Source organism: Pundamilia nyererei, unplaced genomic scaffold (genome assembly GCF_000239375.1).
Source record: "Pundamilia nyererei isolate P.nyererei 1_Seehausen unplaced genomic scaffold, PunNye1.0 scaffold00027, whole genome shotgun sequence".
Lineage (NCBI taxonomy): Eukaryota > Metazoa > Chordata > Actinopteri > Cichliformes > Cichlidae > Pundamilia > Pundamilia nyererei.
In genome coordinates this window covers 2,219,662-2,235,486 of record NW_005187428.1, presented here as the reverse complement: position 1 = coordinate 2,235,486, position 15,825 = coordinate 2,219,662, and the positions used below count along the sequence as shown (strand labels likewise).

Genomic DNA, 15,825 nt, shown 5'->3' with positions numbered 1-15,825 from the left:
TCTGAGGTCTGAGTTCAGTGAGTTTTAAAAAAAATTTATTCAGCATTGTGCTGGCAGTTGGCTAATGAAGGCTGTGTTTTTGAGGTGGATACCCCAGCATTTCTGTTTAGCATCTGCGATTGATTCATAGACTGAATATTTCAGTTCAGTCCTAATTTAAGTGAAGAAGAAAGTGCTACACACATTAGAAGAGCATCTCTGAACACACAACAAGTAAAAACTTGAAGCACATGATCCACAGCAGCACAAGACCACATTGGGTCCCACTCCTGTCAGCTAAAAACAGGAAACTGAGGCTACAATTCACACAGACCATGAGCATTGGTCATCTAGTCTGATGACTCTCAACTTCTGCTGCAAACATGAAACTATGGATCCATCCCACCTTGTATCAATGGTTGAGGCTGATGGTGGTGTAATAGAGAGGGGGATGTTTTTTTAGTACACCCATCACTCCTTAGTTCCCACTGAACATTGTTTAAATGCTTACCTGACAACTGTTGCTGACCATATCCATCCCTTTATGACCAAAATGTACCCATCTGCAGATTGCTCATTCCTGCAAATTATTCCTGCAAATGAAGCTTTGTACACTGTACTCAAACAGCGTATAAATCTTTAAATCCTTGATGTTTTGTGGACATAGAAAGCAAACCTGACTCATTCACCTTTAAACGTGCGAATATTTCCTCCTACTTATCCACTCCTTTCTCTTTCTTGTTTACTCCCAAATTTGGAAATCTACTCAACATCTTCCGATAACATAGAATGAAAGAGGAAGTGGAAAAAATGATGCGTGACAGAAGAAAAGGGAAGTAAAATTACTTCTGTCCATGCAAAATAAGCTGACATTTCAATGTGGTATGGCGTTTTTAATCACACCAGGCGCGTCCAGTCATGCAGGTCATTGTGGGAGGAGAACTGATGTGTGCTAAATCTGTAAAATCAAAGTAGTCAAACTGAAAAAAAAAAGGCCTAAATCTCTATTTCTTATTATTAGATATTAAAATTTTTAACCGTGGTGAATAGGTAACAAACAAGTTATGATGCTGGGGGAGGGGGGGGGGGGGGGGGGGGGGGGGGGAGCTGTGCCCGCTTGTAACCATTTGAAAATTTGAGTGTCAAGTGTGACTTTAAAGTCATGCTGCCAGCGTGTGGTGTTTGCACTCGAGCAGTGTTCACCGAGCTGTGACAGTTTCAGTTTTAACCTGCAAAAACACAGACAGAATTTGTCTGTGCAAATGGTCCCGAGGGAGGCCAAAAGTGGAAAAGAAGAAGAAGAAAAAAGAAAGTTGAGGTTGCTTTCACTGTTCAGGCCACCTGCAGTGCTTTCACCATGTGCTGTTATTCAACTTAGTACATGTCAGGCATGAATGCATTTTGTTTTTCAGCCGCAAAATGCACTGAAACCCAATAACGCTCCCTTTCAGAGCAATACTCCTTGTTTCATATATCATTCCCATGCCATATTACTACACCTCTGTCACCTCTTTTCAGTTGTCAGCGATTAGCACGCAGGCGTTATCGTACTGTACGCTTACTGTAGGTGTTCATAGCAGAGCAGCAAGAAAATCTTTCAGTTATCCTCGTGCTCGGCGGCTCTGACTAGTCACGCTAAGCAGCATGGCATCATAAAGGCCTGGATTTCAGCACAAGTGTTTAAAATATTCAGCAGAAGGAGCGGGGCTGAGATGAAGAGGATTTCGTGCCACGATCAGAAGAAGCAGAGAGCCCGTTCATGCTGCTGTACTCGACTGTGATATCAGCACACACTGGCATGACCCTGTTTCAGATGACTTTCCTACTTAATGTCGTATTACCCAAGCGGGACACAACACCTACGGGAGGGGAAGACCTAGATTGAGTTCCTCCTGGGTTTTGGTGAAAAGAATATTGCAGTAAATTAGTTTCAGATATTTCACCTGATTGGTCCATGGCAGCACAAACATTGGCTGAGAGAGTACGAGAGAATGTGTGCAGGAGCTTAAAAAAAAGCTGCCTTGACTTCTTCATTTTCCTATCTAGATGGCTCCCAGCAGAGTGGAGTGAACTTTGTGCCATGCAAATGATAAAACTACACACTTTTGATAAAAAGCTGCTGGGTCTTTTCAACATGCTCTTAATTCTCATGGTTGGGATTTCTGGTTTTTAAATCGACTGTGGAGAACCTTTGTTTTGTAGAATTACATACCGGCACATGTCATTTGTGCATCGGTGTTTGCGTTATAATCTAAAACACAGTAGGACCACAGTTTTGGGCTGCTCAGTGAACTTCAAACACTCCAGGTACTGGAGGTACACTCCAGTACCTGGAGTGGACAATAAGGGGAGTAATGTCATCTGTCCTTATTTCACAAGTACCCACACTTACTTAAGTGTTTGCTTATATTCTGGCAGCCTATCTTTCTCTCTATCTACTCAATTATAGTAATGATGTCAGGCTGTCATAGAAAGCGCTCTCGCTGTCACAAACAGGTTGGTAACCAGACAACTCATGCATAGTGTGATATGCACATGCTCTCACTGCCTGGAGAGTGGTTATACTGTTTATCTCTAGTATCTGCAGGTGCTCAGACAGAGCATTTATTGATAAAATGAGTTGTGGTGGGCGCAGGTGTAGGATGCTAGGCTTGATCAACCAGTTGGCCTTGTTTAGGCTTTTATTTAGAGCAGTTCACTGACTGAACTACATGGCAAAATCCAAAAAAAGAAGGGGAAAAAACATGCTACAAAATCAGGACTGGAACAGAATGAAATTCTGTGTCAACTGTGTTGATGTTTCATCTAATTTCCTCTAGTGTGACAATGGGAATAAATCTTCCATGTCCAATTTTCTGAAGTTTCCCTAATATGGGTGTCAATTAGTCGAAGAGTGCTGTGGACACAGCTTTACAGCCTGCAAACTGCGCTGCCGCAGGCAGCACAATGCATTAGCGCACGATGAGCTGTCAGAGAGGATTATTTCAGCCACCACAGCCAGCGAAGGGGGTGGGCACCGCTCTGCTGCACTAAACCAAGGAGAAAGAGTGGGCGGGAGACACAGAAAGGGAGAGAGACACACCGAGGAAAGAGGGAAAGAGAAGAAAGTGTCCGTTACACCGGGTGGATTTTTCCAGAGCACCGATGTTGGAACACTCTTCTGAGCTGGCCCTGGTGCAGAGTCTGTATGCCAACAGCATGCGCTGTCCCCCCTCTGCGGCCGGGATCTCAGTCAGGAATGAGGACCTGCCTATGAGGTACGTTGGGTTGGCCCCTCATTCAAATTTGGGCTAGCTTTTGTGGAGCAGCCCGTATTTGGACTGCCTCTTTGTCTGGGCTGGATATTGTCATAGGATGTATTGTTTCCAGCTGAGTCGTTCTCCCATGCTGTGAGAGTGTGCCTGTGGGCAGGGTAGTGTTCCTCTGGTGCGCCTATATGGTTTTCTTTTTAAACAGGAATCTAGAAGCCATGTTTAAATTGAATGCATTTTATAGTTTATGTCTCCTCAACTTCCCAAGAAAGATGTATCACTAAAATTGAATAAAAATGTACCTCCCTTCTTTATTTTTTCAAACTTCCTCAAGGAATTGTAGATTTGCATGAAATATAAATGTTTTAAAAAAAAGGTGGAGGTGTCAGTGTTGTAGGTGTTTGTCTTCGAACTGCACGGCCCACTGAAGAAGAGCAGTACGAGTGACTGGATGTCTGCTGAAAGCTGCCCAGGCCTCACTGTGCTGAGCCAGTCAAACACAACTGAAGATATCAATTATCTTTAAATGCAAGAAAAGGAAACATTTACATGTGCATTTGCATACATTCAGTGGAACTTTACACTGATAAGGCAGCGCTATATTTATTTAGTACACCCTGAAACAGTTGATTTCCTCTGCAAAGGAAAGATAAGATGAAGTTCACTCTCTCCATTTTGAGAGCACTTCAGCTGGTCGGCCATTCGACAAATGATTTCATGAAAGGCAGAGCTAAGAATAAGTGCACTTTCAAGTTAAAGGCGTCCTGCTTAAAAACACACGATGTGGCCTCTTTTTTGTTTTTAGTTGAAGCTGGCCTATTTTTACACCTTGTACTTTTTTTTTTTTTATCACGAAAAGGTGCACATTTAAATGCTGGGTGAGTGGGCTCTTCAGCTCCCACTGCATGAGGGAGAAAACATTTGATGTAAACAACAAAAGGATGGCACATGTGGAGGATTATGATAGGATTAGAGTAGTAATCATCTGAGATTAAGAAAGACAGTCTAGTATTAGAAGGTGCCAGCAACTAGACATGACACTAGGCATGTAAAATCCAATCTGTTAAACATCTTTTTAGAAAAAACAAATAGTACATACCAACACAGCTGAAATGTGTTGGATGCTGCAGATGCCTCCGTCTCAATGAAACCCAAATCTTCAGAGAGGTTTAGCGTACCTTTTGATATCAGCCCCTTAAGCTAAAGGTGATGCATGTTGCACAGTGGGCTCGTCCGCACTTATGGAAAAAGAGTTTGCATTATCACATTATGCACACAAGCCTCCTTCAGGCACTGTTTAATAGAGCAGACCCGACACTGGTGCCAGGTTGCCTTGAAATTGCTATGGATACAGGGATTAAGTAGGATTTCATAAATAGGATGTTTCTTAATGCTCACTATGAAGAATATTTTAGGACTGTGCAGCTGCTGAAGCAGTAATGAGTGGTTTGATAATTAGGCTAGCCCCCCAACTCGTCTCTCAAACAGCACTTGACAACAGTCCTCCACCCCCCCGCCCGTTTACCTTTCCCTCCACGTGTAGAGGCCTCACCTTGTAAGTCCAGCACAACAAAGGAAGATAGGCTCCCCCTCCCCCCTCTCCCCACCTTCTAGGAGATAACAGTCCAGCACAAAGGGGGAATATGACCTATGACCCTGAAGGGAAGAATGGATGAAGGCAGACAAGAACAGCTACATTTTTACCCACCTAACTTTTTGACTGGGAATTGATTTATGGACCGATCTGCAGTGCAAGGCAATAAACAACCTGGAAATAATCTTATTTATTTAAGTAATCCAATAAAAACAAAAGGCCCGGTTGCCTAATTTAAGAGTGCTGGGAAGATATGGAAACAGGAGTGGCATTAGTGTGATTGATAGTAATAGCCTGGATACTATATTTAAACATTTTAAATCGCTCACCAATTGTGATTATTAGATCACTGATTCATTCTCAGATAGACTCATTTCACAATAAGGCTCGACATGATCTGATTAATACGTTTTTTTGTTTTTTGTAAAAGGGTTGTAGAATGTGGGTCATTATTGGAATGCAATGGCGATGCTAGAGCAGATAAAAGATCGTAAACTAGAAAACAGGTTAGTAAACTCTCCATAGGGCACCACGTGTGGTCTCTAAAGGGACATTGCAGTCATTTAGATAGGGGTATTTAGATTGTTGAGCAACACGCAGCGTGTCTTTCGGACTTTTGTTGACGAGGCCACGCCTCTGCTTTGCTGCAGCTCGGTGTGCAGTGTTGACGGCGGCTCGCCTGAATTTATTTCGCTCGGAGACAGCGAGAGAGAGAGAGAAAAAAGAAGGAAGGAATAAGGCGGATACCGGTGCCCTCGCGCTCTCTCTATATATCTCCCTCCCTCCCTCTCTGCAGTTTTAAAGAAGACGCCCCCTCCCAGCACCTGCTCTGCTTCGTCTTCTCGCCGTCTCACAGGAGTTGAGTGGACGTCGCTTTTCGTTGTTTAGACGCTGTGTGTGTTGTTCTTTTTTTTTTTTTTTGGAGCATGACTTCGGCGTACAACCTGGATTTCCTCCCTCTCACCGAAAGTCGGTTAATGACTTCGAGCGACACAATGTAAGTAAATCAGCTAAAGACATGTGCCGAGTTCTCGCCTCGCCTCTTCAACATCGTAAACACAGACTGGCATTTTTATTTTTTTTTAAGCAGGCGAGGCGAACAAAACAGTTGAGGGCTAGTTGAGTTAGCTAACGCTAGCTAAACGAGCAAACTGGGATGCTAACGTTGCTAATCACGCAAGCGGTGAGGATACGCTCACCTGGAGTTTAAGTTGCTAGCTTGACTTGGGTAATACAGGCATGTGACCACAATAAATTGTAGTTAAGTAAAGTGTGGCCCTGCTGCTAATCTCTTATCTCGTCACTTTGAGTGAAAACGCAGTTTGCTAACAGCGGTACCCGACGCTTGGGCGCGCTACAATAGTCAAGTGACATGTGCTTCCGGAGATCACACGTTCAGTATCAGTCCAGAAAAAGAAACCACGTAGCTTAAAAAAATATGCAAATAAATAAACATGATGCCCATTTTGTGCCCTTTACGTTGCATTAATGGCACAGACATATTTTTTGGTTGTTTGTTTTTGCTCTGACTTCGGGTTACTTCGTTACAGCTGATCAAATTCTCATTTGAAGTGCGGTCGATCGAAACAAACGGTGGATGTTTAGACGATCAATTGTCGGGCTTTGAAAACAAGCGCTTTTAGCAGACGAAGTGTGAGAAGTTGCTTTAAAGTTCCATAACACTATATGTTGTTGCCAAGCCGTTACTAATGTGACTTCAGTTTCTAAAGTCCAGCAGCGTGCGTGAGCCTGTTTGCAGGCAGGATACGGCACACTTACTCCCGGTCCCTCCCTGTGTCTCTTGCTAGCAGCCGAGCCTGCTAACATGGTTAGCTGCAGCTCACATGCATTTGTACCCCCCTCCTCCCGTCCATGTTGGTTATAGAGTGCTGACTTAACGATAGAAAACACGTGGTTTGCTACATTATTGAGCCATTAATGGAAATCTTGTGACGGGGCATGTAAACAAGTGGGAGGAAAGGTATTTATAAAGTACATAGGTCCATATATAACTCCCCACCCCGAAGGTAGTATCGACACAAAGTCAGCTAATCCTGTTTGACAAAAACATTTCCAAAATCACCGCCTGCTTTACGACACTGTTTAACATTTAAATGTTTGCAATTCCAGCAATGCTCTCTGTAGTTTGCAACAAAATGGCTGTTATTGCATGGTCTCACAAATGAGGAAACTCAACAGCTGAACAAGGATTCTTTAAATGTTTTAATCACGTTATCCTTTGCTTGTTGTGCTTTTTGTTTTTTGCTCTAGAGCAAACTATAAATTAAAAAGATTAAACAAGAAAATATTTTTGCTTCTAGTTTAAAATGTTGCACTATTTCTAAATGATTTGCTGATTGGGTTGTAAAACGCTTCATATTAAGTGGCCTTTTAAGCTTTTAGAAACTTTTTAAACGTGCCAGTAAACTGCAAATATTTACATTTGTGGCTTTGTGTGTTATATAAACTAAACTGATATACTGAGGATCAATGGCCATTTATGTGACAGTGATCGTTGTAGTTCCACCTTTTTGATATCCTGTTTTCTTGTGTAAAATAATGTGTGAATATTGTAAGGGGTTTTCCCCCACTAAATAAATTTCCCTCCATCCATTCTGGGCTTGTGCCAAAGGAAAATGACCAGGGATATGATAAGAAATAACCAGTTCAGCCTTTTTTTTTTCTTTTTTCTTTTTTCTTCTTCTTTTTGTTTGTCTTTTGTGACTATGCTGACTGCATCTTGACTGATTTTTGTCTAATTGTTGACAGCGAGAATGGCTTTCGGGGCTTAAGCATGATCCTTTGGCAGCCGACACTGCCATAGTGCTATGTCAGTTAGCTAAGTGTCACAGTGATCCCTTTTTGTTGCGGTCAGGGAGTTGTTGATCTGTGTGAAGTCTCGGATCTTGGCGCTGAGTTGGATGGCTGCTCGGGCCAATTGTTCACTCTCCTTGCTGTCAGGGTGCTGGTGGATGAATGCCCTTGTAGCCAGATGTTAAAGGCCAAAAGAAGGACCACTCTGATCTGGATTGTTACTTTTTCCTTTTTTCTTTTTTGCTGCTGTTGCTGCTTGCCTTAGCATGACAGTAACTGCAAGCCTGTCTGTCCTGGAGCCACAAAACACTCAGTGAGATCCTCTATCTCCACTGTGGGGTGGTGTGATCGAAGGTTGAGCAAATTCTTCTGCAAGCTTTGCAAACAAAAGACGTTGAGGCACAGAGTGAGTTGCATAAGACCACAGTCACCCACTATGTCCATGACTCTATCAGTAGTTGGCTCTGAAGTGATTAACAAAGAGGTAAGAGGTCTGTTTAAGCAGAAAACTATGGGATTAGTTAGAGTAATGGATTAGATTAAAGGCATTTGAGAATTACAACCCTCATTTGGTACAACCCTCATCTTTTGCATAGCATTGAGTATCTGTGCTTTAGATAAATTATAAGCTAATGATTGATCTATCAGTGATCACAGTGCAAGTTTGAATTTTGTGCATAATTGGAAGCCTTGTTTTAAAGTATTGTTTCTTCAATGTGCAGTATTTTCTGCAAACTCTCCATTGGAGCCTGTAGGGGTGAAACTGAGACTGAAACGGAAACACGTCTGCAATATTGTACAACGATAGTGCTATTAATATTAGTTAAACCATACTAGTGAAAGCTGTGATTTTTTTTTTTTTTTCAAGATCATTTCCACAATTACTGAAGTGGAAATGTTTACATTAATGGCGTGTGTGGGTTTGTTTTTGTTTTTTAGTTCATGAGAACACACAAAAAAGCCGTATTCACCCATCCCCAAACCAAGGTATGGGCCACAATGGTACAGTAGTTGCTCCAGTTATTGTTGCAGTTAAAAAAAAAAAAGAAAAAAAAAGAAAAAGTAAAGCATTGAAAAATAATGGATTTATCTGATCAGCTTTTAGTGTGGAACTATTTTTGGTGGAAAATATCGCAATTATTGCAATAACACTAAGTGCAATAATCTTTTCTGGCATCGTTGTATTTTTACTCAGTTGTATATAGCATTTGTATTCTATTTTTATCTTATTGTATATTTTATTCTACTGTATATAGTATTTTATTCTATTCTGTACAGTTGTGTGTACTGTATTTATTCTTATTGTATTCTAATTTTTGCTTCATAACTTTTGCACTGTCCACTTCCTGCTGTGACAAAACAAATTTCCCACGTGTGGGACTAATAAAGGTTATCTTATCTTATCACACTGACTAAATTTCTTAAAACCAAAAGGAGGACTTATTAAAGTGTGGGACAAAAAGACGTCTGGCTAGTTTGTACATAAATAAGCTAAAGCTGAGTTAAGCAAACTAGCATTTCTGGTACCAAGGCAAATATCTGTTATTTCAGACATGTTCCGACATCTCGGGATAGCCCTGACAAACGCTGGCCCCTTCTCCCAAGCTTCTGCAGTATTTTAATTTAAAAAATGAGCAGTTGTACTCGGACTGTCAGTGACCTGATCTAACCACTGAAATTGATGTGACTATATTCTGTAACTAATCTGACATGTGTGCTTTTGATGTACACACATTTCAGTTATGGGCTTTTGGTAACTGTTTATCAGATAGCTAGAAATAACAGGAAGATAGTCTTGTCCCAGCAAAGGTAACAATGCCTTATCTATATGTGGAACGGTTGAGCTTACATGCTCCTCCTCAGAGGCCCATTTTGAACAAGGAAGAACCCTGAACGGGTAATTCCCCATCCCACGTAAGCAGGAACATCAGTAGTAGCAGTGCATTTGTGTTCGACCTTCTATGCTCTATTTTGATGATGATGATAATTAAAAAAAAAAAAAAAAAAAAAAAAAAAAGAACAGGTTGGATAATTAAAATGAGTTTTATCTCAATCAAAGCTGTTCTGTTTTCTGTTACAGGTTAGTGTAATGAATGTCAGAGTAAGTCACCACATTCAGGCAAATTGATTGTGCTTGATTGCTGCATTTAGTTGGCTGTTGGTCTCTTCACTTGAGACTAATTGCTGACGCTCCGTCTGACACTAACTGAGGAGAGTTTGTAGTTGCTCGTTTTGACTGTTCATGCAAGCTTTACTTTAGCATCGCCATCTATAACCGCTGGGGACTCTTGGTGTGATTATGTAGCTAATGGGGCGGGCCTTGTCATCAGATGCTGGCCGTCTGTTAACACGCAGCCCACTCAGAGGCTGATTGAACACGTCCGTCTTCATCAGGGCAAATGCAACAATGAAATTAGGCCATTTTGAGCTGAATTGGAGTTAATGCCAGGAGGAAAAAAAAGATTTCAATAATTTTCTCATCAGAACCACAGTGTGCTGATTAGGTCAGCCACTTGGTATGGAAATCAAATGACACACAGTTCTCCTGTTTCTGCCTTGAAGTTGTAAAACAATTTTTTGTTTGTTTGGGACCAAAAACAAGGAGTTGTATTGATTTTTGATAACAACAGTTATTCTGTCAATCCTGTTGTCTGTGGCCAGTCTTTTAAGTTGCATCTTCAAGCTGTCAGGAGTTTTTATTTTTTTTCCCCCAGGCTCATTATACTTTATTGAAGCTATCAAAGAATATTCAGCTTTTTTTTTTCTTTTTTTTTTTTTTGTCGTCTAGTGTTAGGGAAAATAAATGGAGTTGAGCGAGAGAGAGAGAGACTTTGTTCTACTTGACAGCTGTCAGAGATATTACTGAGGCATTAGAGGCATTCTGTGTCTCATTGAATCAGCTTATAAGGCCACTGGTTTCCTAAAAGGAAAAAACGGCTCACGATTTTTTTTTTCTTTAAGGGTATTACTAGCAAACAGCTGTTTCAGTCGACTGATTTCTCTCTTCTTTAAAGCAGCATGTTCTTTGTGTGAACCTTGACTTTATTTTATCCCCAATAAAGTATTAAAGTGGCATGCTGCTGGTTACCAGGTGATGAAATGAGTTTGGTCTGTCATTTAAACGGGAAGAGACTCATGGCAATTTGTAACATGTCTTTAGTAAGACTTGATCAATATTTTTATTAAAGCAACATTGTGATAGTTTGACATTGAATGTACCACATTAGTGATTTTCTAGTAATGATAAAATGCTAGCTGGTATTTATTTTTAATGATTGATAATAGCAGGCAGTGAGATTGGTTTCCATCAGCAATGGTGGGGGGGAAAAAACTCTACATCATGTGACATTTGGTGTTGCTGTGACCCTCCTGAGGGTTTCGGAATGAGTAATGTCCACAACCACGAGTATAACCAGGCAAATTGGCTGGCCTTCTATTATGGGCACAGGAAAAGGTGTCGCTGGCATACTTGCGCGGTCAGAGCTCACCAACAGGACAGACACATGGTCTAGATAAATCACCTGTTTTTATGGGTGGCGCAGCAGTGGGCATGCAACTGCCATGGCTCTGGATGGCTCGTCAGCTGCTGCAGGGTGTCTTGGAGCGCGACGAGCTGCCACAACGCAGGGCTGTTTGTGGAAGCTCAGCAAAAGACTTCATCACTGCCGTCTGGGAATACTCTGGCAGGTGGTGCTGGGAGCAGAGCTGGGCGGTACTGACAGAATCAATTGCAGTATTTATTTTAACCGGTACACTTGGAGTTAAGTATCGACATTTTGTGTAGGTCTAATAGTTTAATACAATGTTTAAGTGTCTGACATAACTAGCTTATTATAGTTACAGCCAAAAACCGAAACCATGTCTGAAAAGGCATCAAAATAGAAACTTGACTCTGAGAAGAAAAATAAAACTTTGTACTTGGTAAATTAAATAAAATGAATATATACAGTGAAGGACTTTGAATTTAGTCTTGTCCCAGTTTGATTAAATTTTTCCACACAACATACCTGAGGTGGTCCACCTGCTGAGGCTTGGGATCACTACATGACAAAGTCAACAACACCCACAACGTTGTCTTATATTGCATGTTTTGACCTTGATAAATTTTTAGTGAAATTCAGCTCAGCCTCTGCTTGTCTCAACAAACACACAGATAACAGCAAAGATGATGGCGTCATAGGTGCAATTTACACTTGAGCTGCAACCTTGAGACGGCAAACAAAGATTGTTTCCCGTTTTCACAATCTAAAGCTGTGCAACACAATCAGAAGTGGAAAAAATTTTATTTTATTTTTTCTTCTATCAACAACCAACTTGTTTTAAAACTGTGTGGCAACAGTGCATGTTAAACAAGTTGTTTAATTTGCCAAAATCTTCAAAACTGTCAAAAGCTTTGCAGCAGGCTGACAGCTGCACCACCCAAATTGCAGTAGCTTTGAAAAAACTTGAGTTTTGGCGATTCACACAAATCAAAATGTACAATGAGCCTGAGAAACTTTTGATCTTGGGGTGGTCAGTGTTCAGGTTGACACTTTGTAATCTAAAGCAGGCTGGATGATGTGATCAATAAGTGGGAATACACAGCTGCTTATGTAGATATGCTGTAGATAATGGTGTTTGCTGTAGATTTTGTCATCATAAGGTGAGCGCGTGGCTCTTGCTCTTTGTACGTGGTATTGCATCAACTTTGCGTTTACCCTTCATCCATATTTCTTGTGGACTTCAAAGGAGTATAACAGGAATAACCACTCATCTGTGTCTGCACCTGTCTCTGTCCACAACATGGTTAAAGAGCAGCTTAAGATACATGATCTTCTTCTGGGTGCTCTGACAAATTCAGAGCTATTTACCATTTGTAAGTTGTAAAATGGCACATCCTTGTAAAATCTACATTTAAAAGCGTTTTTATTTTTGACGCTGTAGCTGCCCAATGAATCAAATTTTAACTCCAGTTACTGTTTTGTTTGGCTTTCAGTCAGTATTAAAACAAGGTAATTGGGATTAAAATGCCTATTGTCACATTCGGTTTAACAAGTATGGTCTTGTTTGGTCTTCAAGTGCCCCACTTTTTGCTGCTCCCAGGGCCCAAATTGTCTGAATGACTATTTAAATGGAAAAAATTATGCTATTTTTTTTCTGATAGCATAATTGTGTTAAATAATCATGATTTTAATTTTTGCCATAATCAAGCAACCTTAATTAGCATGGTATAAACAATGTTGCTGTGCCTGTCATGCCGATAGCAGTAATTAAAGTTACAAAGTCTGTCTGAATGTCTTGATTTTTCTGGTGTTGCTCCCACTACAGTAAAGTTGATGAAATTTGAATATGTATTTGTTTTTAAAAAAGAAACATTCAGGGGGGAAAAAATGCCAACAATGGTATGTCTTTACTTAATGCCCCAGTTCTTCTGTCCTTATTGGACCCACGGTGAATGGATATCAGCTACATGTTTATTTGGGTTTTATACCAACAGGTTTTTGTTTTGCAAAACAGCTCTGCAGCATATGACATCACTTTAAACTGGTTTATACGTGCAAATGTAAATACTTAGTTCGCAGCAGTCACCTTTGTAATATTCATAGGTGACTGTACAGTTGTCAGCTCGGTTATGCTGTATGATGCAACATCATCTTGAAGCAGAGTTTCATAATAGATTTTGTTTACTTGAATTTTACTTCCTTGAATAATGTCCTAATGTGTATACTAAAAATGCAGCAGAATCATGCCTGAAGAATGTATTCTCACAGTCGCATAGCAGAAGAGCTATGAACAGCTGCAGTGGCTTTGAGGGTTTAATGAATGTAAAGGAGACGGTGTCATATGCAGCCTTCATGTTTTTGAATTCTGACACAAATCCAGTATTTTCAAGTGAGGTTTTCTCTGTGCTGTGAGATCTGAGCAAAGTGCCTATGGCAAAATGGCGTCGGAATGCCACTGGCAGAAATGGACAAATGGTGTCACACACCAGTACTGTGGCCTTAGCAGACGTAGCCTTCGACGTGTTCCAGTGCGTCTGTATGACTTGGTCCATTGTGCCGCAGAGGAACGGTGAATAGTGTTCTCCGGCATGGGGGAACAATATGTGATTGTTCCCCTGCTGTGGCAAAGAAGCTGTAGGTTACTCTCTGTACCATCGCCAAAGCGCCTGAGGAGGAGATGCACTGCAAAATCTCGGCCTGCTAACCACCGATTCTTGGAAGTTTAGAGCTTTGCGGTGCTGTTTTTGAGTAGCTGTTACATGCTAGTGGGAGGGGCCACAATCCCCTCTTTTGGAGAAGAGGTTTTTGTTTCACAGTAGTTTCTTTTCTTTTTTTTTTTTTTTTTTTTTTTTTTTTTTTTGTTTTGTTTTGTTTTGTTTTTTTTTTCTCTGGGAAAATTGTTTGTCATCATTCAAATGTATTGAAAGCCTTCAGAGGGAAGGGGCAAGGGCTAATTTGGAGGTGTGGAGTTGGATTTCGGGAGGAACACGAGCAGAAGTGTGATTTGTTAGCATGTCATTTAAGTCCCTCAAGGAGTTTGGTGTTTCTGCTGAACGGCTGGGCTCATTTTGCAAGAGATGGATGACTCGTGTTCAGAGGTTTGTGTGCAAAATAGTTATTTTAAATGTGCAAACATTCATATACTTTTTTGTGAGATTAGTACCACGGTGTTGTCGGTTTTTTTTTTTTCCTTTGTTTGAAATATTACATATCTGTAGTGTGCGTTGGAAGTCTTAACCTGTTGCAAGTTATTTCTTTTCCTGTGAAGGGCTGTTACTTCACCCTCATTCATAATTTCCAGCGCCTCTACCCCTGTCAGGAACAGTTTGTGTGTTTGATTCTGTGTGAGAGTGAGACAAAGATGCTGTAGTCACAGGTACACTGGTGGGTATTGATTCTCTGTCCCCAAAGCTTTCCCCAGAGGAAGCTGGCAATAACTTGTAAATGATATATTGTTTCAGCTTGCACTTGAGTAAACGCGTGTTTAAACGGTCACACTGCAAAATCATTTGACTTTTTGTTGGGATTTTTGAAATTGCATTCCCCCTTTTTTTTTAATTTTTTTTATTTATAATACTAAAAACACAGTGTAACCTATTTATTAAATCTTGGTTTTGTCTCAGTATGTTTAGGTGAATGTTAAAAAAATAAAAGAGATGGTGTAACTTTTTTTTCTTTTTCTTTTAAAAAAACAAAACAAAAAACAAAACTATAAACAGATATACATACATGGTGTATATGCACCATCTAACAGTTGGCGCCAAGAATATCCTGTCACGTGCTTCTAAATTAAATGACCTTAGTGACTTTCTAAACTTCAGCCTCTAGAAGAAAGCAGCATTATGGCTGTTTAAATCTGCCTGAACTACTGGCAGTATTGTGACATTGCCTTTTTGCTGGAAGAATAACTCATTGAAGCTGATCATTTGCTCAGGCCCTTTCTGTGCCACTCTAAAATTTGCATTAGATATTTATTGTAGGGATGGGAATTGATAAGAATTTAGCAATTCCACTATCGATATCACTAATTAGATTCCTTATCGATTGTCATCAGGTTCTCTTTGGCTTAGTTTTGAGAGTGAAAACCGTTGCTTAAGCAGCAATAAAGAAATTACATTCATGCAACTTAATTACATGATGTGGGTCAAATGTTCAAAGAGGTATTTCCTCTTTGTAATCAGTGTTTGAGTCTTTACTCAAAAACGTCATTGTTACACATATTACACAGAACACTTTTCTTAAAAGTAATGCAGTACATTACTTAATTACTCCCGAGAGTAATTTGTTATACAACTGATTACATTACTTTCATGTTACTCAGTGCATTTCAGCTATTTTAATGTTTCATAATCACCATTTAACAATACAAACCTGAGGCTACAACCCCACACACCAATACAAATCTGTAATGAGGGCACATCTCTTAAGATTTTTCTCTTAATAGAATACAAAGTGATTCTGCTTTAGAAACGTGAACGGGTAGAAAGGGAGGCTGCTCATGTGCTTGTTGCCTGTTGAAGCTAAGGGTCTGGCAGCTGGGGTAGGTATTCACTCGGCTTTCACTATGGGTTCTTGGCTAGCTTAGCAATAGCATGCTGTTTTGGCAGATGCTTGCAAAGAACCAAAGTTGTGTTAGCAGTATTATGCAGTTATTTCAGTCCTGCATACATTTGTCTTATCTTGTCCTTTCGTGCAATTTAAAAAA

The 15,825-nt window shown here is 40.4% G+C and overlaps 1 protein-coding gene across 4 annotated transcripts in view; it reads left to right on the top strand.

Annotated features, from left to right (window-relative positions):
* The first annotated feature begins 2,981 nt into the window (after positions 1 to 2,981).
* LOC102206250 (CUGBP Elav-like family member 2) overlaps positions 2,982 to 15,825 on the top strand; it is a 31,011-nt gene continuing 18,167 nt past the window's right edge. For 3 of the 4 annotated variants that reach the window (XR_311600.1, XM_005728106.2, XM_005728105.1), the window contains exon 1: positions 2,982 to 3,236. Coding sequence is in view for 3 of the 4 variants with exons in the window: in XM_005728106.2 (XP_005728163.1) it covers positions 3,124 to 3,236 (113 nt within the window). In the remaining variant the exon portion in view is untranslated. Of the gene's footprint in view, positions 3,237 to 5,471; positions 5,822 to 15,825 lie in introns of those variants that run through there. The other variant, XM_005728107.1, reaches the window with a different exon arrangement.